Source organism: Melanostigma gelatinosum (genome assembly GCF_949748355.1).
Source record: "Melanostigma gelatinosum genome assembly, chromosome: 22".
Lineage (NCBI taxonomy): Eukaryota > Metazoa > Chordata > Actinopteri > Perciformes > Zoarcidae > Melanostigma > Melanostigma gelatinosum.
In genome coordinates this window covers 2293593-2310356 of record NC_136655.1, presented here as the reverse complement: position 1 = coordinate 2310356, position 16764 = coordinate 2293593, and the positions used below count along the sequence as shown (strand labels likewise).

General features: G+C 43.7%; 1 protein-coding gene across 5 annotated transcripts in view; it reads left to right on the top strand.

The window, feature by feature from the left end:
* Window positions 1–12851, top strand: part of celf2 (cugbp, Elav-like family member 2) — a 130358-nt gene extending 117507 nt beyond the window's left edge. For all 5 annotated transcript variants that reach the window (XM_079294616.1, XM_079294617.1, XM_079294614.1 and 2 more), the window contains 4 exons: window positions 2910–3086; window positions 4257–4400; window positions 6244–6416; window positions 8245–12851. In XM_079294616.1, the coding sequence (XP_079150742.1) occupies window positions 2910–3086; window positions 4257–4400; window positions 6244–6371 (449 nt within the window). In that variant the 3' untranslated portion in view covers window positions 6372–6416; window positions 8245–12851. The remainder of the gene's footprint in view (window positions 1–2909; window positions 3087–4256; window positions 4401–6243; window positions 6417–8244) is intronic.
* The last annotated feature ends 3913 nt before the right edge of the window (window positions 12852–16764 follow it).

Below are 16764 nucleotides of genomic sequence, written 5' to 3'. Positions count from 1 at the left end.
TACATACTTAGATAACTGAAGTTCAACATCATTGTAGATGTGAAAAACCGTAAGATAGAGAAAGAAAGAGATGAAACAGAAGTTCTGAGATAAGAGAGAGTGTGTGTTTAAAGAGTTCGGTTCCTCCCGTCGTCTCTCTGCGTCTCCTTTTCACTCGACAGTAAATTGTTCTCGCTCTCACAGCGCCGGCTGGTTCATTCATTCATCTGGCAGCAGACATTTCATCCATCCATCCATCTCTCCATCCGCTTCCTGATTGTGTCCTGGGTTGAGCTTGCTATTGTGTGTGTGTGTGTGTGTGTGTGTGTGTGTGTGTGTGTGTGTGTGTGTGTGTGTGTGTGTGCGTGTGCGTGTGCGTGCGTGCGTGCGTGCGTGTGTGTGAGACCATGTTGTATTCGGGTTAAATGCTAAATCTAGCTTTCTCTGCATGTGCCAAAAAATATAGAATTAAATGTTCATTCAAGAAATACTAATCTGTCAATTGTACTGCCCAATACATATCAAACCTGTCCATGTTCATGTCAAACTTTTGCACATTCTTCCACTAAAATAACTTTCAAAAAAGACATTGGTTTACAATCATCACGCAGACTATATTTAATAACTAATGAGCACTTTCATGCACAAAAAAAAGAAAAATGTTGCTTCCTTCGTGCCAAGAAATACAAACATTTGACCATTTCTTCTTGTCAGGAAGACACGAAGAAGACAACATTTGCAAACTCGTGTTAGTTTTATGATGACAGTATTTTGCAGAGCATCTGGTGTAGCATCTAAATACGTTCCAGTTTGGTGAGATCCACAGCGGAGACACGTTTCTATCCACGCGTGGAGTCGTGCCGACTTGTCGGCCCGCCTGGTGCGCCGGCGTCTGCCTTTGAGCTCCGGGGAGACGGGAGCTGGGATCTTAATCAGAGGCGTTATTATTACATATATATATATATATATATATATACACATATATATGTATATATATATATATGTATATATTCCAGCAGAGATCCTGTCCTCCCGGCCTCTTCCACCACATTATCCTCCTCTGGCCTTTACCGGTCCTCGGCTGGAGTAGCTGTATCCGCTGTGTAAATCATCTCCGCCTCTACTCCCGGGACAGAAACACACACACACACACACACACACACACATACATGATCGTCCTTTCAAACAGAAAGGGCCGCTCTCCTTTTTGCATCCCCCCCCCCCCCCCCCCCCCCCCCCCCTCCTTCCTCCACCGCCAACCGCCCTCATTTAAACACATCTAGGCCTTAATTGAATTGCAAAGGTCACCGGTGCAATTATTCCTGAATAAATGAGTGACCTATCATCCGGAGCTCTGCGGTGATCATTTATTTCACTGTGTCTGACGGTGAGACGACAGGACGCCGAGCCAATGTCAGACCCCCTCAGACAAGTTGCCCTCCGCCGTGATATTAAGCCGTTACAAGCAGCTAATGAGTGTTACTGCTGCGTTCCTCCACTTTTCAAACCAGCAACCCCCCGTCCTCCCCCCCGGCCTCCCCCGCTCCCTCCCGCCTGTCTTCACCCCTAAAGTGAGACGTCGCAGGGCTGGAAAAGCACATCACACCTCGCTGTTGCTGTTTGACTTGGCAACACAATTCTCCACACGCAGAGCGAGACACTTCTGTAAGCGTTGGGATGGATTTCACTTATCGGTACCAATGCAGATTACGTGGAATTTAAACGTGCATCAAACTGGTGAATCTGTCATTATGTATCATTCTTTGTCATTTTATTATATTCAATTCAATTTATTTTTGTATCGCCCAAAATCACAAATTAAAAATTAGCCTCAGAGGGCTTTACAATATGTACACATGTGACATCCTCTTGTCCCGGGAAACCCTCACATCAGAACAGGAAAAATTCCCCAAAAACCCTTTAACGGGAGGAAAGAGGAAGAAACCTGTGGGAGAGCAGCAGAGGAGGATCCCTCTCAGGATGGACAGAAGTGCAGTGATTATAGTGCGTATAAAAAGAGATGCACCTGTTGTTTGGGTGACTGAATCACTACTATTGACTCATTTTTGAGCGGCAAAAACAAGACAATTCAATGCGCTTCATTCCCTCTCATGCAACAGATATAATGCTCTGATCATAATCCATGCAGCTGTCTGCAGCTGTCTGCAGCGGCTCCGTGCGGCTGAACGGCTTCGTGCACTCTTTTGTCGGCCAAACAGGAAGTGAACGTTGCACTTGTTAAAATGATCTCTGTGGCAACTCAAGCGTTGATGATACTTACACATCAAGATGATCTTCACAGATTAACGGTGCTTTTAGGAAAGTAAAAAGCTGACGCTGGGCTATGGAGGAGCTCCACCACGGTCACATGACTTCACGCCTCCACCACGAAGCTACAGGAGGACGAGTGCTCCAGTGAGGACGTTCAGTCGTCTCGTTCACACTCTTTCTAAGAGTCACCAGAGGGGCGTTCACTGACCTGTTTTGTATCAGAGAACTAAACGTCAGCATCTCTTCAGCTTGTGTTAACGACGGCACAAGTCGGCAGACTTATTTCTGAACTTTAGGACTCGTTCCTACGCCCACGTCCCGGTGAAGTGTGTTTTCACGTGGTCGTCCTGGTGTTTTAACAGTTTGCCTGAGTGTTTTGTCGACGCGGTGTCTTCGTGTGTTCCTGCGTTCGTCGTGCTTCTGAAACCTGTGCAGCTCTGGCTGTCATCAGCTGCGCCCATCCTCCACGTTACTGTGTTTGAAGTGTTACTCTGTGTGTCCCGTGTTCGCTGCTGTGTGTGTAGACACAGTAGTGATGTGTAATATCAGTACGTGTGTGTGTGTGTGTGGTGAACAACCTTCAATGGAGCGCTAACGAGTAAGTGCACTCTTCTTTCTTTATTGTTGGGTTTTATGTAAAGTTGCTCAAATGCTCTCAGGTATGGCGGCTCTGAACGGAGGCCTGGGCGGGGGGCTGACCAACGGGACGGCGGGCACCATGGACGCGCTGACGCAGGCTTACTCAGGGATCCAGCAGTACGCCGCCGCAGCGCTGCCCACGCTCTACAGCCAGTCCCTGCTGCAGCAGCAAGGGGCCGCCGGCAGCCAGAAAGAGGGTCAGTAAGCCCCCCGGGGGGCCGTCTGTCTGCACAGCGCTGCTGCTCGACGGGAGCTTCTTGTTTCTGAACCGCAGACGGATTTACTCTGAAGAGCAGCAAATAGACAGCAGGACACATTTGAACGCTCAGAATCATCTTCGAAAAAATATGTCGTCGAAGTTTAACATCTCAGTTAAAGTGTCAAGATTGGTTTGTAGTATAAATGTGTAAATAACGCCCAAAAGTGACCTGATTTAAATATTACAATTTTAAATCAGTGTCACTTTAAAACATTTTTACCAACGATCTACATGTTTATTATTACATTATAGTTATTAATGGAACAAAGTCAGTTTTTCAGCTGTGAAATCAATGAATTGAACATTTGTTGATTGCAATAATCATTTTAAGTAGTTTGCTCTTAAATCAAACCTATAATTCAAATGATCAACTGAACATTTACCAGAAGAAGAAGAAGAATAGATCATCTACAGATCGATGGATAGATCTTATTTTGAAGGAATATAAAAGTTACTGTTGGTGTGAATATGTTCGGAGTCATTCTGATACATTCCTGTTATATTTTACAGTTAAATTAATTATATTGTGGAAGAGAAAATCCAAACAGAACCTGACGGTTGAAGTAAAACTATTTTCCCTAAAAGCCTTGAATAAAAGCGTGGGACACAAAGCAGACGTGATCATGAAGCGTTCCAGTGAGCCGAAGTGTTGTCGCATCTCTGCTTCCAACAAAGACCCGTTTGTATGAAGATGCTTTTCTTTCTTCGCCGATCCATCCGGGAGTTCAGAACCCCTCGAGGGGAGAGACAAAGAAGTGGCAGACATCGGGCTCCGTTCAGCGGTGAAGAGCATATTTAATGATTCGGAGAGATCTGACCTTCTACGATTAGGATGTGGGGGAGGGGGGGGGCGGGTGACCTGTGACCCCTCTTAAGAGAGACGGCATGCCGCTGAAAGAAAGCGCGAGAGGAACAGGAGCTGCTTTTGTTGGTCGACAGCGAAAATATTATCATTAACTGAAAACGAAAAAGCATTCGTGTTTGTTTAATGTTCAACATAATTGGAGAATTTGTGTTTAAAAGCATGAACAGAACTCGACACCGCGCCGAGTGCTTCGGCTGCGTTCCCCCCCCCCTCTGACCTCACTGCGTCTCGTCCCCCCGCCAGGTCCCGAGGGTGCCAACCTGTTCATCTACCACCTGCCCCAGGAGTTTGGAGACCAGGACATACTGCAGATGTTCATGCCTTTCGGAAACGTGGTCTCTGCCAAAGTCTTCATCGACAAACAGACGAACCTGAGCAAGTGCTTCGGTACGGCAGCGGCTCAGTCGTCACCACGAAGTCTGCTTTCTGTGCTCGCCGTGTCCCGGTTCAGGGGCGTCGTCTGTTTTATTCATATCTCAGCTGTTCTTTGAAGAACGCTCCTCTGTACCAGCTCAAAACCACCAGGACAGACTGCGGTCTCTGTTTCCTCTCAAGTTAGTGGAGGAGTGCACATTCTTTCCAGGAAACTTTGCAGGAAATTCACGCATTTTCCTGCGATGTTTCCCGACAACATGCTGCGGGAGCAAAAGACGAAAATGGGTCGTGAGATATCGAGACACACCGGCCGATGAATCGAACAGCCACATTTATAGAAGCCGTTCATATAAGACACCCTGAGCTGGGACAACAAGAGACTCTTTTCCACCTGGTGTTAAAAATCCTACGTGAGACGAGGAGTTTACTGTCAGCTTCAGAGGCTGCAGGTGTTAGGAGAGGAAGTGAAGTGCGAAGACGACTCTGTGAACGACAGCGTGAACAGAACTTCACTTTCTGCTCCAAAGACCTTTATTCTGACATTTTGACCAACAGTGGCTTTTGTCAAGTTGGTCAAAAATGTTTGTGGTTAAACGTTCTCGGAGCAGTTTTACTGAGTTTTTGTCTTATTGTTTAGAATTCAAACCAGTTGTTTTGCAGACTCATGATGCTCCACATTAAAAGTGCCACTTCACTCCCCTCTATCTGCTTTACCATTATGTGTATTCGGCTTTACTCAGCTTTATTATTTCATTCATTTGTTGATGCAACAACCCCTTCGGGAGTCATTCAATTTTAATATTTTTCTTATTGGGTGTTTTCATGTAGATGTAAACCAGACCAATCACATATCCGGAGACACAGAAACACGGTGAAGGAGCCTCGTCGTGTTTTAATTTCAGCACTTTATTATTAAACATTGAAACGAGCGGAGTTGTTGTAAATAAACAAGACCAGAAAAGCAGACGCAAAGAGAAGAGACATAAAAAGAGATTGATTACAGCTCTTCAAATTCTTATGTTAGACAGGAAACAATGAAGATTATAGGAAATGCTAATGTACCAACAATACAAGCCGAGATAGAGGCGACCGATCATCTCAACGCGGTCTCATTAGACTTTATTACACCGTTATGGTTCACGAGCCTGTTTACGGGGAACACATGTTGTTTACCTTATTGGCCTTAGCGGACACGCGCTCTATTCGCCAACATGTTAGCAACTTTTACAATCCTTAGACGATTGTCTTCACTGCATTTAGACGACAGTAGATGAATGAAAACAGCCTAAATGAGCTACTCTCCTTTTCAGTAAGTTGAATCATTGTATTATTGCTAACAGCCCCGCCCTAAAGCATCCCCTGCTTTATGGTCTATTAGAGACCTGTCAATCACCGTGTAGCCCCGCCCTAAAGCATCCCCTGCTTTATGGTCTGTGTGACTCTAAATGGACCATAATGTACTAAATGAGCATCATGCTGTATTGAAGAAGACTTGAAACTAGAGATTGAGACATAAACTCATGTTTACAATGTTTACTGAGGTAATAAATCAAGAGAGAAGTAGAGTCATTTTCTATAGACTTCTATACAACCAGAGGAGTCGCCCCCTGGTGGACACTAGAGAGAATGCAACCATAGAAATATTGTCGTCAAACCGATAGCCGATGGGTTCAGAGATTGGATAGCTTACCTTTACTCATGCAACTCTAACAAATATAATCTTTATTGCTTGAAACGCTCCCTGTTACAAGTTTGACGCCAAGTGGAAAAATGAGCAGTGTTTACATTGTCACATTCTTGTTCTCTATCACCTCTTTTTTTACCAACTAAACACTTTTCCTCCGGTCACCTGCAGGCTTCGTCAGCTACGACAATCCAGTGTCGGCACAGGCAGCCATCCAGGCCATGAACGGCTTCCAGATCGGCATGAAGCGGCTGAAGGTGCAGCTGAAGCGCTCCAAGAACGACAGCAAACCGTACTGATCTTAGCACTAGGGCCTATCTGCTCCCCATGTTAGCACTGCTAGGGTAAGTCCCCCCACCAAGAGGTGACAATGAAAAAAAAAAAAAGCAAACCGAGCCACGACCTCTCTACACAGGGACTGGGGGGGAGGGAGGGGAGGGAGGGGGAGACGACCTACAACCACCCCGAGGGAGACACACGCCTTGTTTTTTTTGTTTCTTTTTCTTGCTTTTTTTGAAGATTTTTATGTCAGCTTTCAAGTATTATTATTTATTACAATTTTTTTATTATTTTTACACACATGAACGCTTCCATTGCCGCCATTACTTTGTGCAATTTTCTTTTTTTTCTTTGGAAGGAAGTAGGTACGTTGGGTAGTTTGTTTAGAAGTTGTTTTTTATTATTTCTCAGAGATTATTTATACATTTTTGAGGACTAGTTTCAGCCACGACCGAGGTAAAGACACAGGAGCCATGATGATTTTACTTTTATTTTTCTCTCGTTTTTTTTAAATTAATTTTTTGACGCGCACGCCGATATGCACATTCGCCCTTTGACCTCCGCGGTGTTGGTTGCAGGCCGCCGCTGCTTCTCCGAAAACACCCAGCCCCTCTATGCCTGCTGGCAACCCGGGAGCAAAGGCTGCAGAAACGTTAGTGGCCTCTTCACATTATAGTCAGTACAGCTACGCTCCGCCACCACCAGAAGAAGAGAAACAAACGAAGCACACACTCCAGCTGCGACTTATTATTTACGTGAAGATAAAAAACAGTTTTTTTATTTCTCAGAAGGTGAAAAAACTGAAAAATTAGAAAGTAGATTTCTGGGTCAGATCACATTGGTCTTTGTTGTGAAAAGGGATATTACCGCATGTAGAACATCGTCACAAATAACATCCAGAATTTGATGAAGGCTATAATGATAATTCTAACAGTAAAAGAAGAGTTTATGGGTTCGAGGTGGGAACTGAAAATACTTGATGTTTGTTGAAAGATTTTTAAAAAAATAAGTCAAAGTACAGAAAGCCACAGGCCTGTAAATTTTATTTGTAAAAAAAAAGCAGTTCTATTTTTATACGACATTTTTACTGCCTCAGATGAAGGAAAAAAAAGGATTTTATTTATTGCCTCTTGTTAAGTTATTGGACTCCTATAAAATATTCAGCATCGTTAAGAGTAGACCCTTGTGGAGAAGTCTCGTGGAGTTGGGTTCTCCGGTGTTTTTCATGTTTTTTCGGTGCAGAAACCACAATCACAACACGCCGCCATTCGATCCGCGACCCCCTCCTCCTCCTCCGCACTCCCCTGTGTCATTCATCCATCCATCCATCTCTCTCTTCTCACCCCTCTCTCCATCCGTAGTGGGACCACTTCTTCACTTGTCAACATTTCCACCTTTTTCCTTTCTCCTCGCGTTTTTCCTCATTTTATTCGATTTTTGTTTAGGTTGTTTGCGTTTTTTGTTTGTTCGTACCCCCCTCCTTACCCCCCCCCTTCCAAAGTGGTGAAATTTTTTTTTAAAGAAAGAAATGATAAGACCCACCTCCCCCTCTCCCAAAGAAATATGTATTTTTCTCCCAAATGACAACATCCATCTGGGATCTGATGGATAAAGCTTTGGGTGCTCTTTGTTTTGTGTGTGTGTGTGTGTGTGTGTGTTGGTGTTGCCTGTTAGTATAGACCTATTATATCATTTTTAAAAACAACAAAATCAAAGCTTAAAAAATGAAATCAGTGAGTGGTGTTCTGCCGGTTTGCATTGTTGTTTGTTTGTTGTTGTTTGTTGTTGTTTCTCCTGATTTTTTTACAAAAACAAAATGCTGTAGTGGTGTGGTGCTCTGGCTCTCTGTGTGTAACTCTCTCCTCTCCCCTGTTTTTTCTTTCCCCCTTTTAGAACAACCCATCTCCATGCCTGTTAGCTCATCGTTTGCCTAGCATGTCTCCGTGGCGTCCAAAAAAACAAAAACTTTTAAAACGAAAACAAACAAAAAAAATCCCCACCAAAAAAAACAAAGTGTCATCGTCGTCCTTCCTCCCCCGTCATTGTTTTTTCTGATGTCTTTTCCGAGCTCACCTGATCATAACCTGGTTCTCCTCCTCCTCCTTCGCCTCCTACTGACTTTTTGAACGTTGAACTTTTTGGGATTTTCTTTTTTTTGAGTTTTTTTTTTTTTTTCTGTTGTTTTCTTTTTTTTCTGTTGTTTTCTTGTTTTCTTTGCATGTGACCTCGTTTAGATCTGTGTTCCGGGAGGGTTTCAGGGAGGGGAGGGAGGCGACAAACAAGGGAGCGGCGGGTGAGAAAAATGAATCAATGTGAAAAAGATACAAAGCTGCATTCGTATGAAAAACACAGAAAAGACTGAGATTTTTATGGAAAAACAAATGTTCTTTTTGGAGAAAAAAAACAACAACCTGTGGCAAAGTGATTTCCATACACTATGTGTTCCTGCAACTTTTTTTGTTTCTTCTTCTTTCTGTCAGTTTTTCTTTTCTTTTCTTCTTCATTTAAAGTAAACTTGAAAGTTCACGACAGGAACTGGCGCGTCCATCTTGCTTCTGGCACCGACGGAAAAGACCCCGAGCGCGCCGGCCCAGAAGCAGTCCGCGCCAGTTTCCTCTGAAAAATAAGACTACTTCCAAACAGTTTTGAATAAAAACTGTCTGATCAATATTAGACTCTCTCAGAGCTCTCCAATGGTTTTTACATTTTTCAGGCAGTGTAAAGTTTTTTGATAAGGCCATTTTAAGTGGCTCTGTTTCTCATTCAAAGTCTATATATAGAACCACTTTTTTCTAGAGTAGTTTAAAGGTAAAAAATAAAAAAAGACATTTGCCCTGTTTGGGTGGGAGAAATGCTACCTACTTGTGTCACCTTTTGCTGAACTGACTCACAGATAGACAATCCGTGGTTTAAATGCACATGATGAAATGACCTATATTTTCTACTGTTTAAATGTATAGAGGAAAAAAAAACAATACTAAGATACCTGTAAACCTGCGTTAACGTCGGTGCTTCTCGTGAGTTTAGTTGTGGTTTCATCACAAGTCTAACGGTCTTAAATGTCTCGTGTTTTTCAAGAGAAGACTAAAAAATCAGTTTACTTGAACAATAGACAAAGCCTTTCATATTACTATGACAGTTACTTTGTTGTTTCTTTTCTTTTTGTTTCTTCTTTTTGGGGTTTTTTTAAGGAGTGTCCCTATTTGCTAAATTTCTTGTTGGTTAATTAGCTATATAAAATTCCTAAAAATATATATAAATATAAATATATCTATATATATATATATATAATGTCAGCTTGTGAAGCATCAATGTCATTATTATTTTATTTCTCTCGTGGGAAACAAATATTTAGATGTGTTTTGTTGTTCGGCAAAATGTCTTATAAAGAAAAAAAGACAAGATCAGTGGAGTTCAGTGCCAAACTCTGAAGGTACTTCCTGCCTAGCGTCAGTGTACTTCTTGTGAAATTATTTGATAACATGGGTATTTTATTATAAGTGTTTTGTATGGATCCCTCATATTTAAAAATATAGATTTAAAAAAAGAGTTTGTTAACTTGCTATTCTGTGGTCTTGTTGCCTGAAAATGTCATGTTTGCTTTTTTTTCTTTGTAAAGATGTAAAAAAAAAAAAAGAGAAAGGAAAAAAAAAGTGCCCATGTGTCATATATATATATATATATATATCTATATACACGCACACACCACACACACACACATTCTCGTGCAGACCTCACAGTTTACTTTCTTGTTGTGCATGAGAGCCCCTGAGTGTGAACGCCTCCACAGCGACCGTCTACCCCCCCCCAGCGTGCACACACACACTTTAAAAGAAACAAAAAGCGGGACTCGCGCACTGATATTTTTAGCCATTTGTACAGCCGTTTTATTCATCAAAGCCTTACCACGAATCTTTGCACTCCTGTTCTCTCTCTATTAGTATCTCGCGCGCACAGACATCAGGCTTCAGTGTGTTCGTCGTTTTGATTGTCTTCTCGCACGCTGTCCCGCTCCTCGGCGAGGTGAGAGTCATACGCCAAAGCCTTATTTCTCAGCATCCTCTTATCGTTTTTTTTTGGGGGGTTTTTTCCGAAAACATGTCTGAGTCGTAGCCGGCGGCCATGTTTTTTTCTTTTTTGGTCTCGGGCGGCGAGGATCGTTACTTTTGTGTCCTCGCGATCACCTCGGACGAGCTTCGCTTCTCATGATGTAAGCACAGGGCAAGAACCACAAACGGGCCTCGATCTCTGGAGGACCAAGAACAAAGAAAAGCACACGCCGCCGTCGGGACGGTTTTCACTCGTTTCTTTTATTTCTCAACTCACTCTTTGACGTTTTTATTTTTGACTTCTCCATACTTCTCCAGTCTTTGTGGTGTAGTGGGCCAAAATCATGTTTAGATGCCAAAGTGTGTTATTGACATTCTCATAGTCGAGCCGTTTACATGGCACAGTGTTGTCAAGTCTATTCAACTGCCCCCCCCCTCCCTGAAAGCCTAGTTTACGGTCTGCAAAAAAAATACAAAAAAGGCAGCATTATTTTCTACAGAAGCTCACCAGTCGCCTTAACCAGGGAGCGTTGTACCAGTATTATAAAGAGTAGAAGATGTTGTCAGTCAGTGATGTGTGCCAAGTCCGGGTTCACGTTCGTGTGCCGTTAACCTCCCACGTGTCAAAGTCTGGGGGGGTTTTGACGCTCTTCCGCCATTTTTCCGTCGGATCGGACTGATCAGAAAGGCCGAAAAACTGCCGTTTTTTTTTTTTTGAAGGATGTCGCTCTCCGTCTGGTTGTTGTCTCCGAGGCTAACCAGTGATTATTACAAACGGGGAGAGACGTCTTATTGGAATAGCGCCGGGGGAAATAAAAAAAAGCACTTGTGGGTTTTGGAGAGGAAGGGGGTCACGTCCGCTGGTCCACACGGGGCTGGAAAAAAAACAACAGCCGAGATGAAGGCGATGCGGCTTTCACCCAAAAATACCAAACTTTATGCGATCTCATGGAGGGAGGCCAGCAGACTTTTTCTTTTCTAAATGCAGTACACAACATGAGCCACAGAACAGCCATAACTACCTGTATGAAAGCAGAGTCTACGGACCAGTAAGAACCCGCTGCATCGCATCGTCACCTCGCACAACTCGCGTTGACCTTTTTTAATCGTTTTGCGCGCGGAGGCTTCGTGTAATCTGTGCTGTCGGCACGCTACTTCACGCGGCTGACTGTGTCCCCCCCCCCCCAAAAACAAAACCACGTTGCCAAATCTCTCACAGCCTGACGTGAAGCATCTTGTCTTTGTTTCAATGTTTTCGAAGCACAAGCGGGTCGTAGAAACGTTGGTCCCTGTGGAGCGGCTCGCCTCGGGGGCTGTCGTCGCCGATGCTCGTTGTAATCTCTATCTCGTCACTTGTTCACTTCTCTGTTCTCCTTCTTTCTCAATTATCTTAAGTGCTATTTATCAAACAATGAAATCTGAAAGGAAAAAAAAAATGACTTGTCGTTTCTTTGCATTATGGCTTATGTCGAGTTTTTTGAGGCAAAAAAATGTTTTGTGTGTTTTCTCTCTTTCCGTGCCGTAAAAAAAAAAAGGAAAAAAAAGAGCTTGTCTGTAGAAATTATCCAAATTCTTTTGTTTGTTTTTTTGTTTCGTTTAATTCTCAAGAAGAAAAAAAAAAGTTTTTCAGTAGTTTCCAAGTTCTTGTCTTGAGAGAAGCCAAAGTCGATGCATCTCAGTGGATCCTGTAAAAGTGTGATGTATGTTTGTTTGACAACACTTCGAAATCTGTCGCTGGATGGGATTTAAAAAGTACAAAAAAATGCAGGCTTTCCTATTTCTACAACTGATTGTACTTATGCATTTTGTACCAGTGGGATTTTTTATACTGGAGATTAAAGGATACAACAAAAAACAAAAAAATCTTAGAAAAAGCTCTGTGTGGCCTGGTGGTGTGGCCCGAGCCTGACTGGTCCCCGAGTATGATTTCTAGCTGGCATCAAGGAAGTTGGCTTTTGATATAAGATTTCCTCGAAGATCTTTGGCTTTATTTCTTTCACTTCTTTTTCCTCACGTGAGTGTTGTTCTTTCTTTCTGCCTTCGTTCTCTTTCTTTCTTTTCTTTCTTTCCCCCCCCGAAAAAACAGAGGGTCGGTGAGTGTCAGATCTTTTCCTTTTTTGCTTTTTAAATAGTTCTAGCAAGTTTGTCTATACAAAAGCGGTAAGTTTCATTTGACTTCTGTATTGTGCCGTCTACACGATAAGACAATTATAGAAAAAGAAGGAATAGAAATATTTAGTCACCTTCAGTGGATTAATGTCTTAGTTTAATAAAGAGATCAACTAATTAGAACCTTTTTGCTTTTAGCTGTTTAGATTTCTCCGGTTTCTCTGTCCTTCTCTGTGAACTAACTGTGTAGCTGAAGCAGTCAGAATTATTTTTGTAAACGTATGTTCTTGTGTGATGCAGTTTTTTGCTTCTGTCTCCTATATTAAACCATTTTTCCTAATACTTGTCTCTCTCTGTGTTGTTATGTTCCAGTCTGACGTTGTACTGTTTCACAACCTCTCCCTGCCATTCTCTCCTTTCCCCTCTTCTCTTCCTTTCATAAGTCTCTCTCTCATTTCCATCTTTCCCTCCCCACGTGTTCACGTTTGTTTTTTTGTTGGTTTATTTGACCCCATAGTAAAGTTGACTCCACCCCGAGTGTCAACTCACTATGCTGTTCTCACGCAAACACAGTAACTATGCATCGAAGTGTTTGTATGTATATTACTGTGGAGCCCAAGTCGCCGCGTGACAGTTCCAGAAATAAGTCGTCACCCAAAAACAAATAAGGCCGAACATGCTGGGAGCCAAAGATTGACCAGGAGAGAGACGCATTCGCTGTCTTAGCTTAAAGGAAAAGTTCGCCATTATGGGAAATACGCTTCGTCACATTCTTACGAATATTTTGATCCGTGCCATCGACTCGTGTCTTATCCAGCAGGCGATTTGAGGCAGAATATGTCGTTAATTTTTATCTGACTCAGATATGTGCAAGTTAGCATCTCCGGCCCCGAACATTACTCTGAAATGCCTGCAGCCTAAAGGCCTTTACGAACCGCATGTCGATGTATCGTTGTTTGTGTCATGAGCGACATTCATCATTTATTTGTCACGTGACTTGCGTACTTCAGTAACGGCACTTTCGCAGTTATTTTAACCCAAAAGACAATCTTTTCATAATCCTAACTGAGTCGTTTTGTTGCCTAAATCGAACTAAGTTGTTTCCTGTAAAGGCGGGAGTTTATTTTGAAAAGACCGTATTAATATAACGACGGAAAATTGGCACCTGTTGCAGGACTTTCGTCGGAAGATGCACGAAAAATGAGGAGTAACCTTTCGTAAGATCTCATAGAAACTGTTGTGTGAGGATACGTTGACCAGATTTACTCCTTCTGCTCTGACCCTTCACAATAAAAGCCCTTGAGATATACACTGTGTAACTTATCCAGAGGGAAATCAAATTTGCCGAAAAAGCTCAATAAAATGGCTTACAGTAGCTTAGGCTGTACATCTCACGCCGTGTGTGAAGGCTTGCTGCTTGTTGATGGATCCGTGGTGCTGGAGTAGCAGTTTATACTGCAGCAGAGGGGTTATATCAAGATGGATGGCTCAGTAGGCTTGTTATTGGTCAACGGTTTATCAGAGTTTAACTCAAAGCGGAACATTTGTGTAAAGCCACCAATCGTTGTTACTTTTAGCTCGCGGTTTCCCCCCCGTTTCAAGTCGTTATGCTAAGCTAAGCTAACCGACTGCTGATATTAGCTTCACATTTACCGCACAAACATGAGTGGCGTCAATCGAACTCTCTGCAACAAGCGAATATTTACCAAAATGTCAAATGTATCCTTCCAGTGCAGCATTTCTTGTCATTCTGTCTTTACATTATTTACAAAGTCTCTTTTCTCTCTTTAACACAGCTGAGAATTCAAAAACGATATCTTGTTGAATTTTCTCTCCCAGCTGTTGAAGTAGAAGCTCAGCTCATACTGGAATTGGCCGATGCTTTCAGTAAGAGGGCCGGTCCTGATCAGGGAGACACTTCCTGTCTTTTTGCCCCCCCCCCCCTCAGGATCGCCCGCCTTGCCTTATCTTTATGACTTCACTCTACAAACATCCACGTTGCTCTACATGATGTGCTCTCTGGCACATGAGGGCATCTTTCTCCTTTCAGCGCTGCACCGGTCCACCGAGTCCGTTATTAAATATTGATTGTGAGGTTCAGGCGAGGCATACAATAAACTGCCCTCGTGTCCGTGGGTAGATAATATTACTGCTCTATTATTGCCGACGTGTGGTTTGTGATCGTAAAGGGAATGTGTGAGGCTATATGTGTTGACGCGCACACACACACACACACACACACACACACACACACACACACACACACTGGCCTTCAGCGATTCGGGCGGTTCTGTCTGAAGGTGACCACATCGCTGTGAGACTCGAGGTAAGGGCCACACATTCAGACGCTCCGGATAAACAGATCTGACGCGTGTGGATGTTTGAAGGTTGACGTTGCCAATGGCAGCATTCAGGTTCTTTCAAGTTGGAACTTTTGTTTTTGTTTTTAAAGTCCAGAAGGATTCAAGGATGCAGCAACGTTATTATTCTCCTCGGAGTCGGAAGAAGAAGCCGTTCTGTTTAGACGAATGCCAAACGATTTGATTCATGTGAAGGAAGCAAATATATTCAGTCCTGATACTATTACCTGAATGATAACCAGCTTTTCTTTTTTTTAAATGCAATCGCATGATATTGGTAACTATGTACCCTTGACAGGCGCCACAAAGTTGTTCTTTTGCTATTTTTCCGATTTTGTTTTGAGTTTTAAAACAAGCTTTGAAGCCTCTCGGCTGCGTCGATTGAATAACACATGAATAAATCCCACAATCAGACTATTTATAGGGAGTATTGACAGCTGCGACACCGGATCAACAGACCGCACACAAAGGCACTGTTTGCAGATGAAAATAGAGAAGAATGGTGATGAGCAGATGAATGCATCATGCAGTTGATCAGCAGCCTGTTTGATACCCTGTCAATGGTTTTTTTGAAGATACAGGAAGCTCTTAAATCACCAAACCACACGGCTTCACGCCTTCACGAGAGGTAGAAACAAGACGAGCCGCAGGGGCTTGAGTACAAACGGTCTGAAATCCGTCACATTCCCGACGGACACGTGGAAGCCTCGTTCCCGCGAGGAAGTCGGCGGGCGGCTCCGCGCTGTGGGAGCGGGACGGAGAGGGAGGACGAGAGGAAGCGTTTGATTTGAGCTGATGAAGATGAACTGATGAAGCTCCAGATCGGCCCTGATGGAGTCACCTCAGAGAGGGGTCAAGGGTCACAACAACATCGGGGTCCTTTACATTTCTGCTGCGTTCCTTTGAAAAACTGAAGTGACTCATTCCTCTTTGTTGCACCAAATATTCACCGGCTTGTTTTGCTTATGTGCTGCTTGAGCTTGTTGGCGGTACGCGGAGGAGAACTGCAGAAACAGGAACCGAATGGACTCAATGCGAGCGGCTCAGCGCTGCCACGGTTACTCGATGCGATGCTGCCATCTGGTGCTGACGGAGGAGAAGGTTCGGACCAGAAGCCACGCTGGAGCAGATGCTCTGCTGATGTTCTGTGTGAAAGAGGACGATGCCTCTCTGTTTGTGTTGTTGTTTAAAAGCAAACTCTTTGATGAGATCAGCTGTACAGCTCGCCCTTCATTAGGCCTGTTATTCCACATTGATGTCCGGGCGTGCCGGATCTCAGATCAGTCTTTTGTGTGTGTGTGTGTGTGTGTGTGTGTGTGTGTGTGTGTGTGTGTGTGTGTGTGTGTGTGTGTGTGTGTGTGTGTGTGTGTGTGTGTGTGTGTGTGTGTGTGTGTGTGTGTGTGTGTGTGTGTGTGTGTTCTGTGCTCATGCCAACGCCCTTTAGACTTTCAAAGTGACATTTCATTCCGGTGCACCGGGACAGTTCAGTCACTTCCTGTTGCACCTGCAGTTTATTCTTTCTTTCATGCAACTTCTTTCATATCAGGCGTTTGATGAGTGTGACTGGGAGGGGACAGATACCTGCTGCCAGGGACAGATACCTGCTGCCAGGGACAGATACCTGCTACCAGGGACAGATACCTGCTGCCAGGGACAGATACCTGCTACCAGGGACAGATACCTGCTACCAGGGACAGATACCTGCTGCCAGGGACAGATACCTGCTGCCAGGGACAGATACCTGCTGCCAGGGACAGATACCTGTGGCTGTTCTCACCCGGGTGCAAATCGAACCTCTTTGAAAATGTGTACCTCGTGTTCCGAGTGCATGAAGACATTGAAAGCGTAAGGCTGTGCTTTAGCCTACCACCAAACAACAGCAGCATGTGGGAACG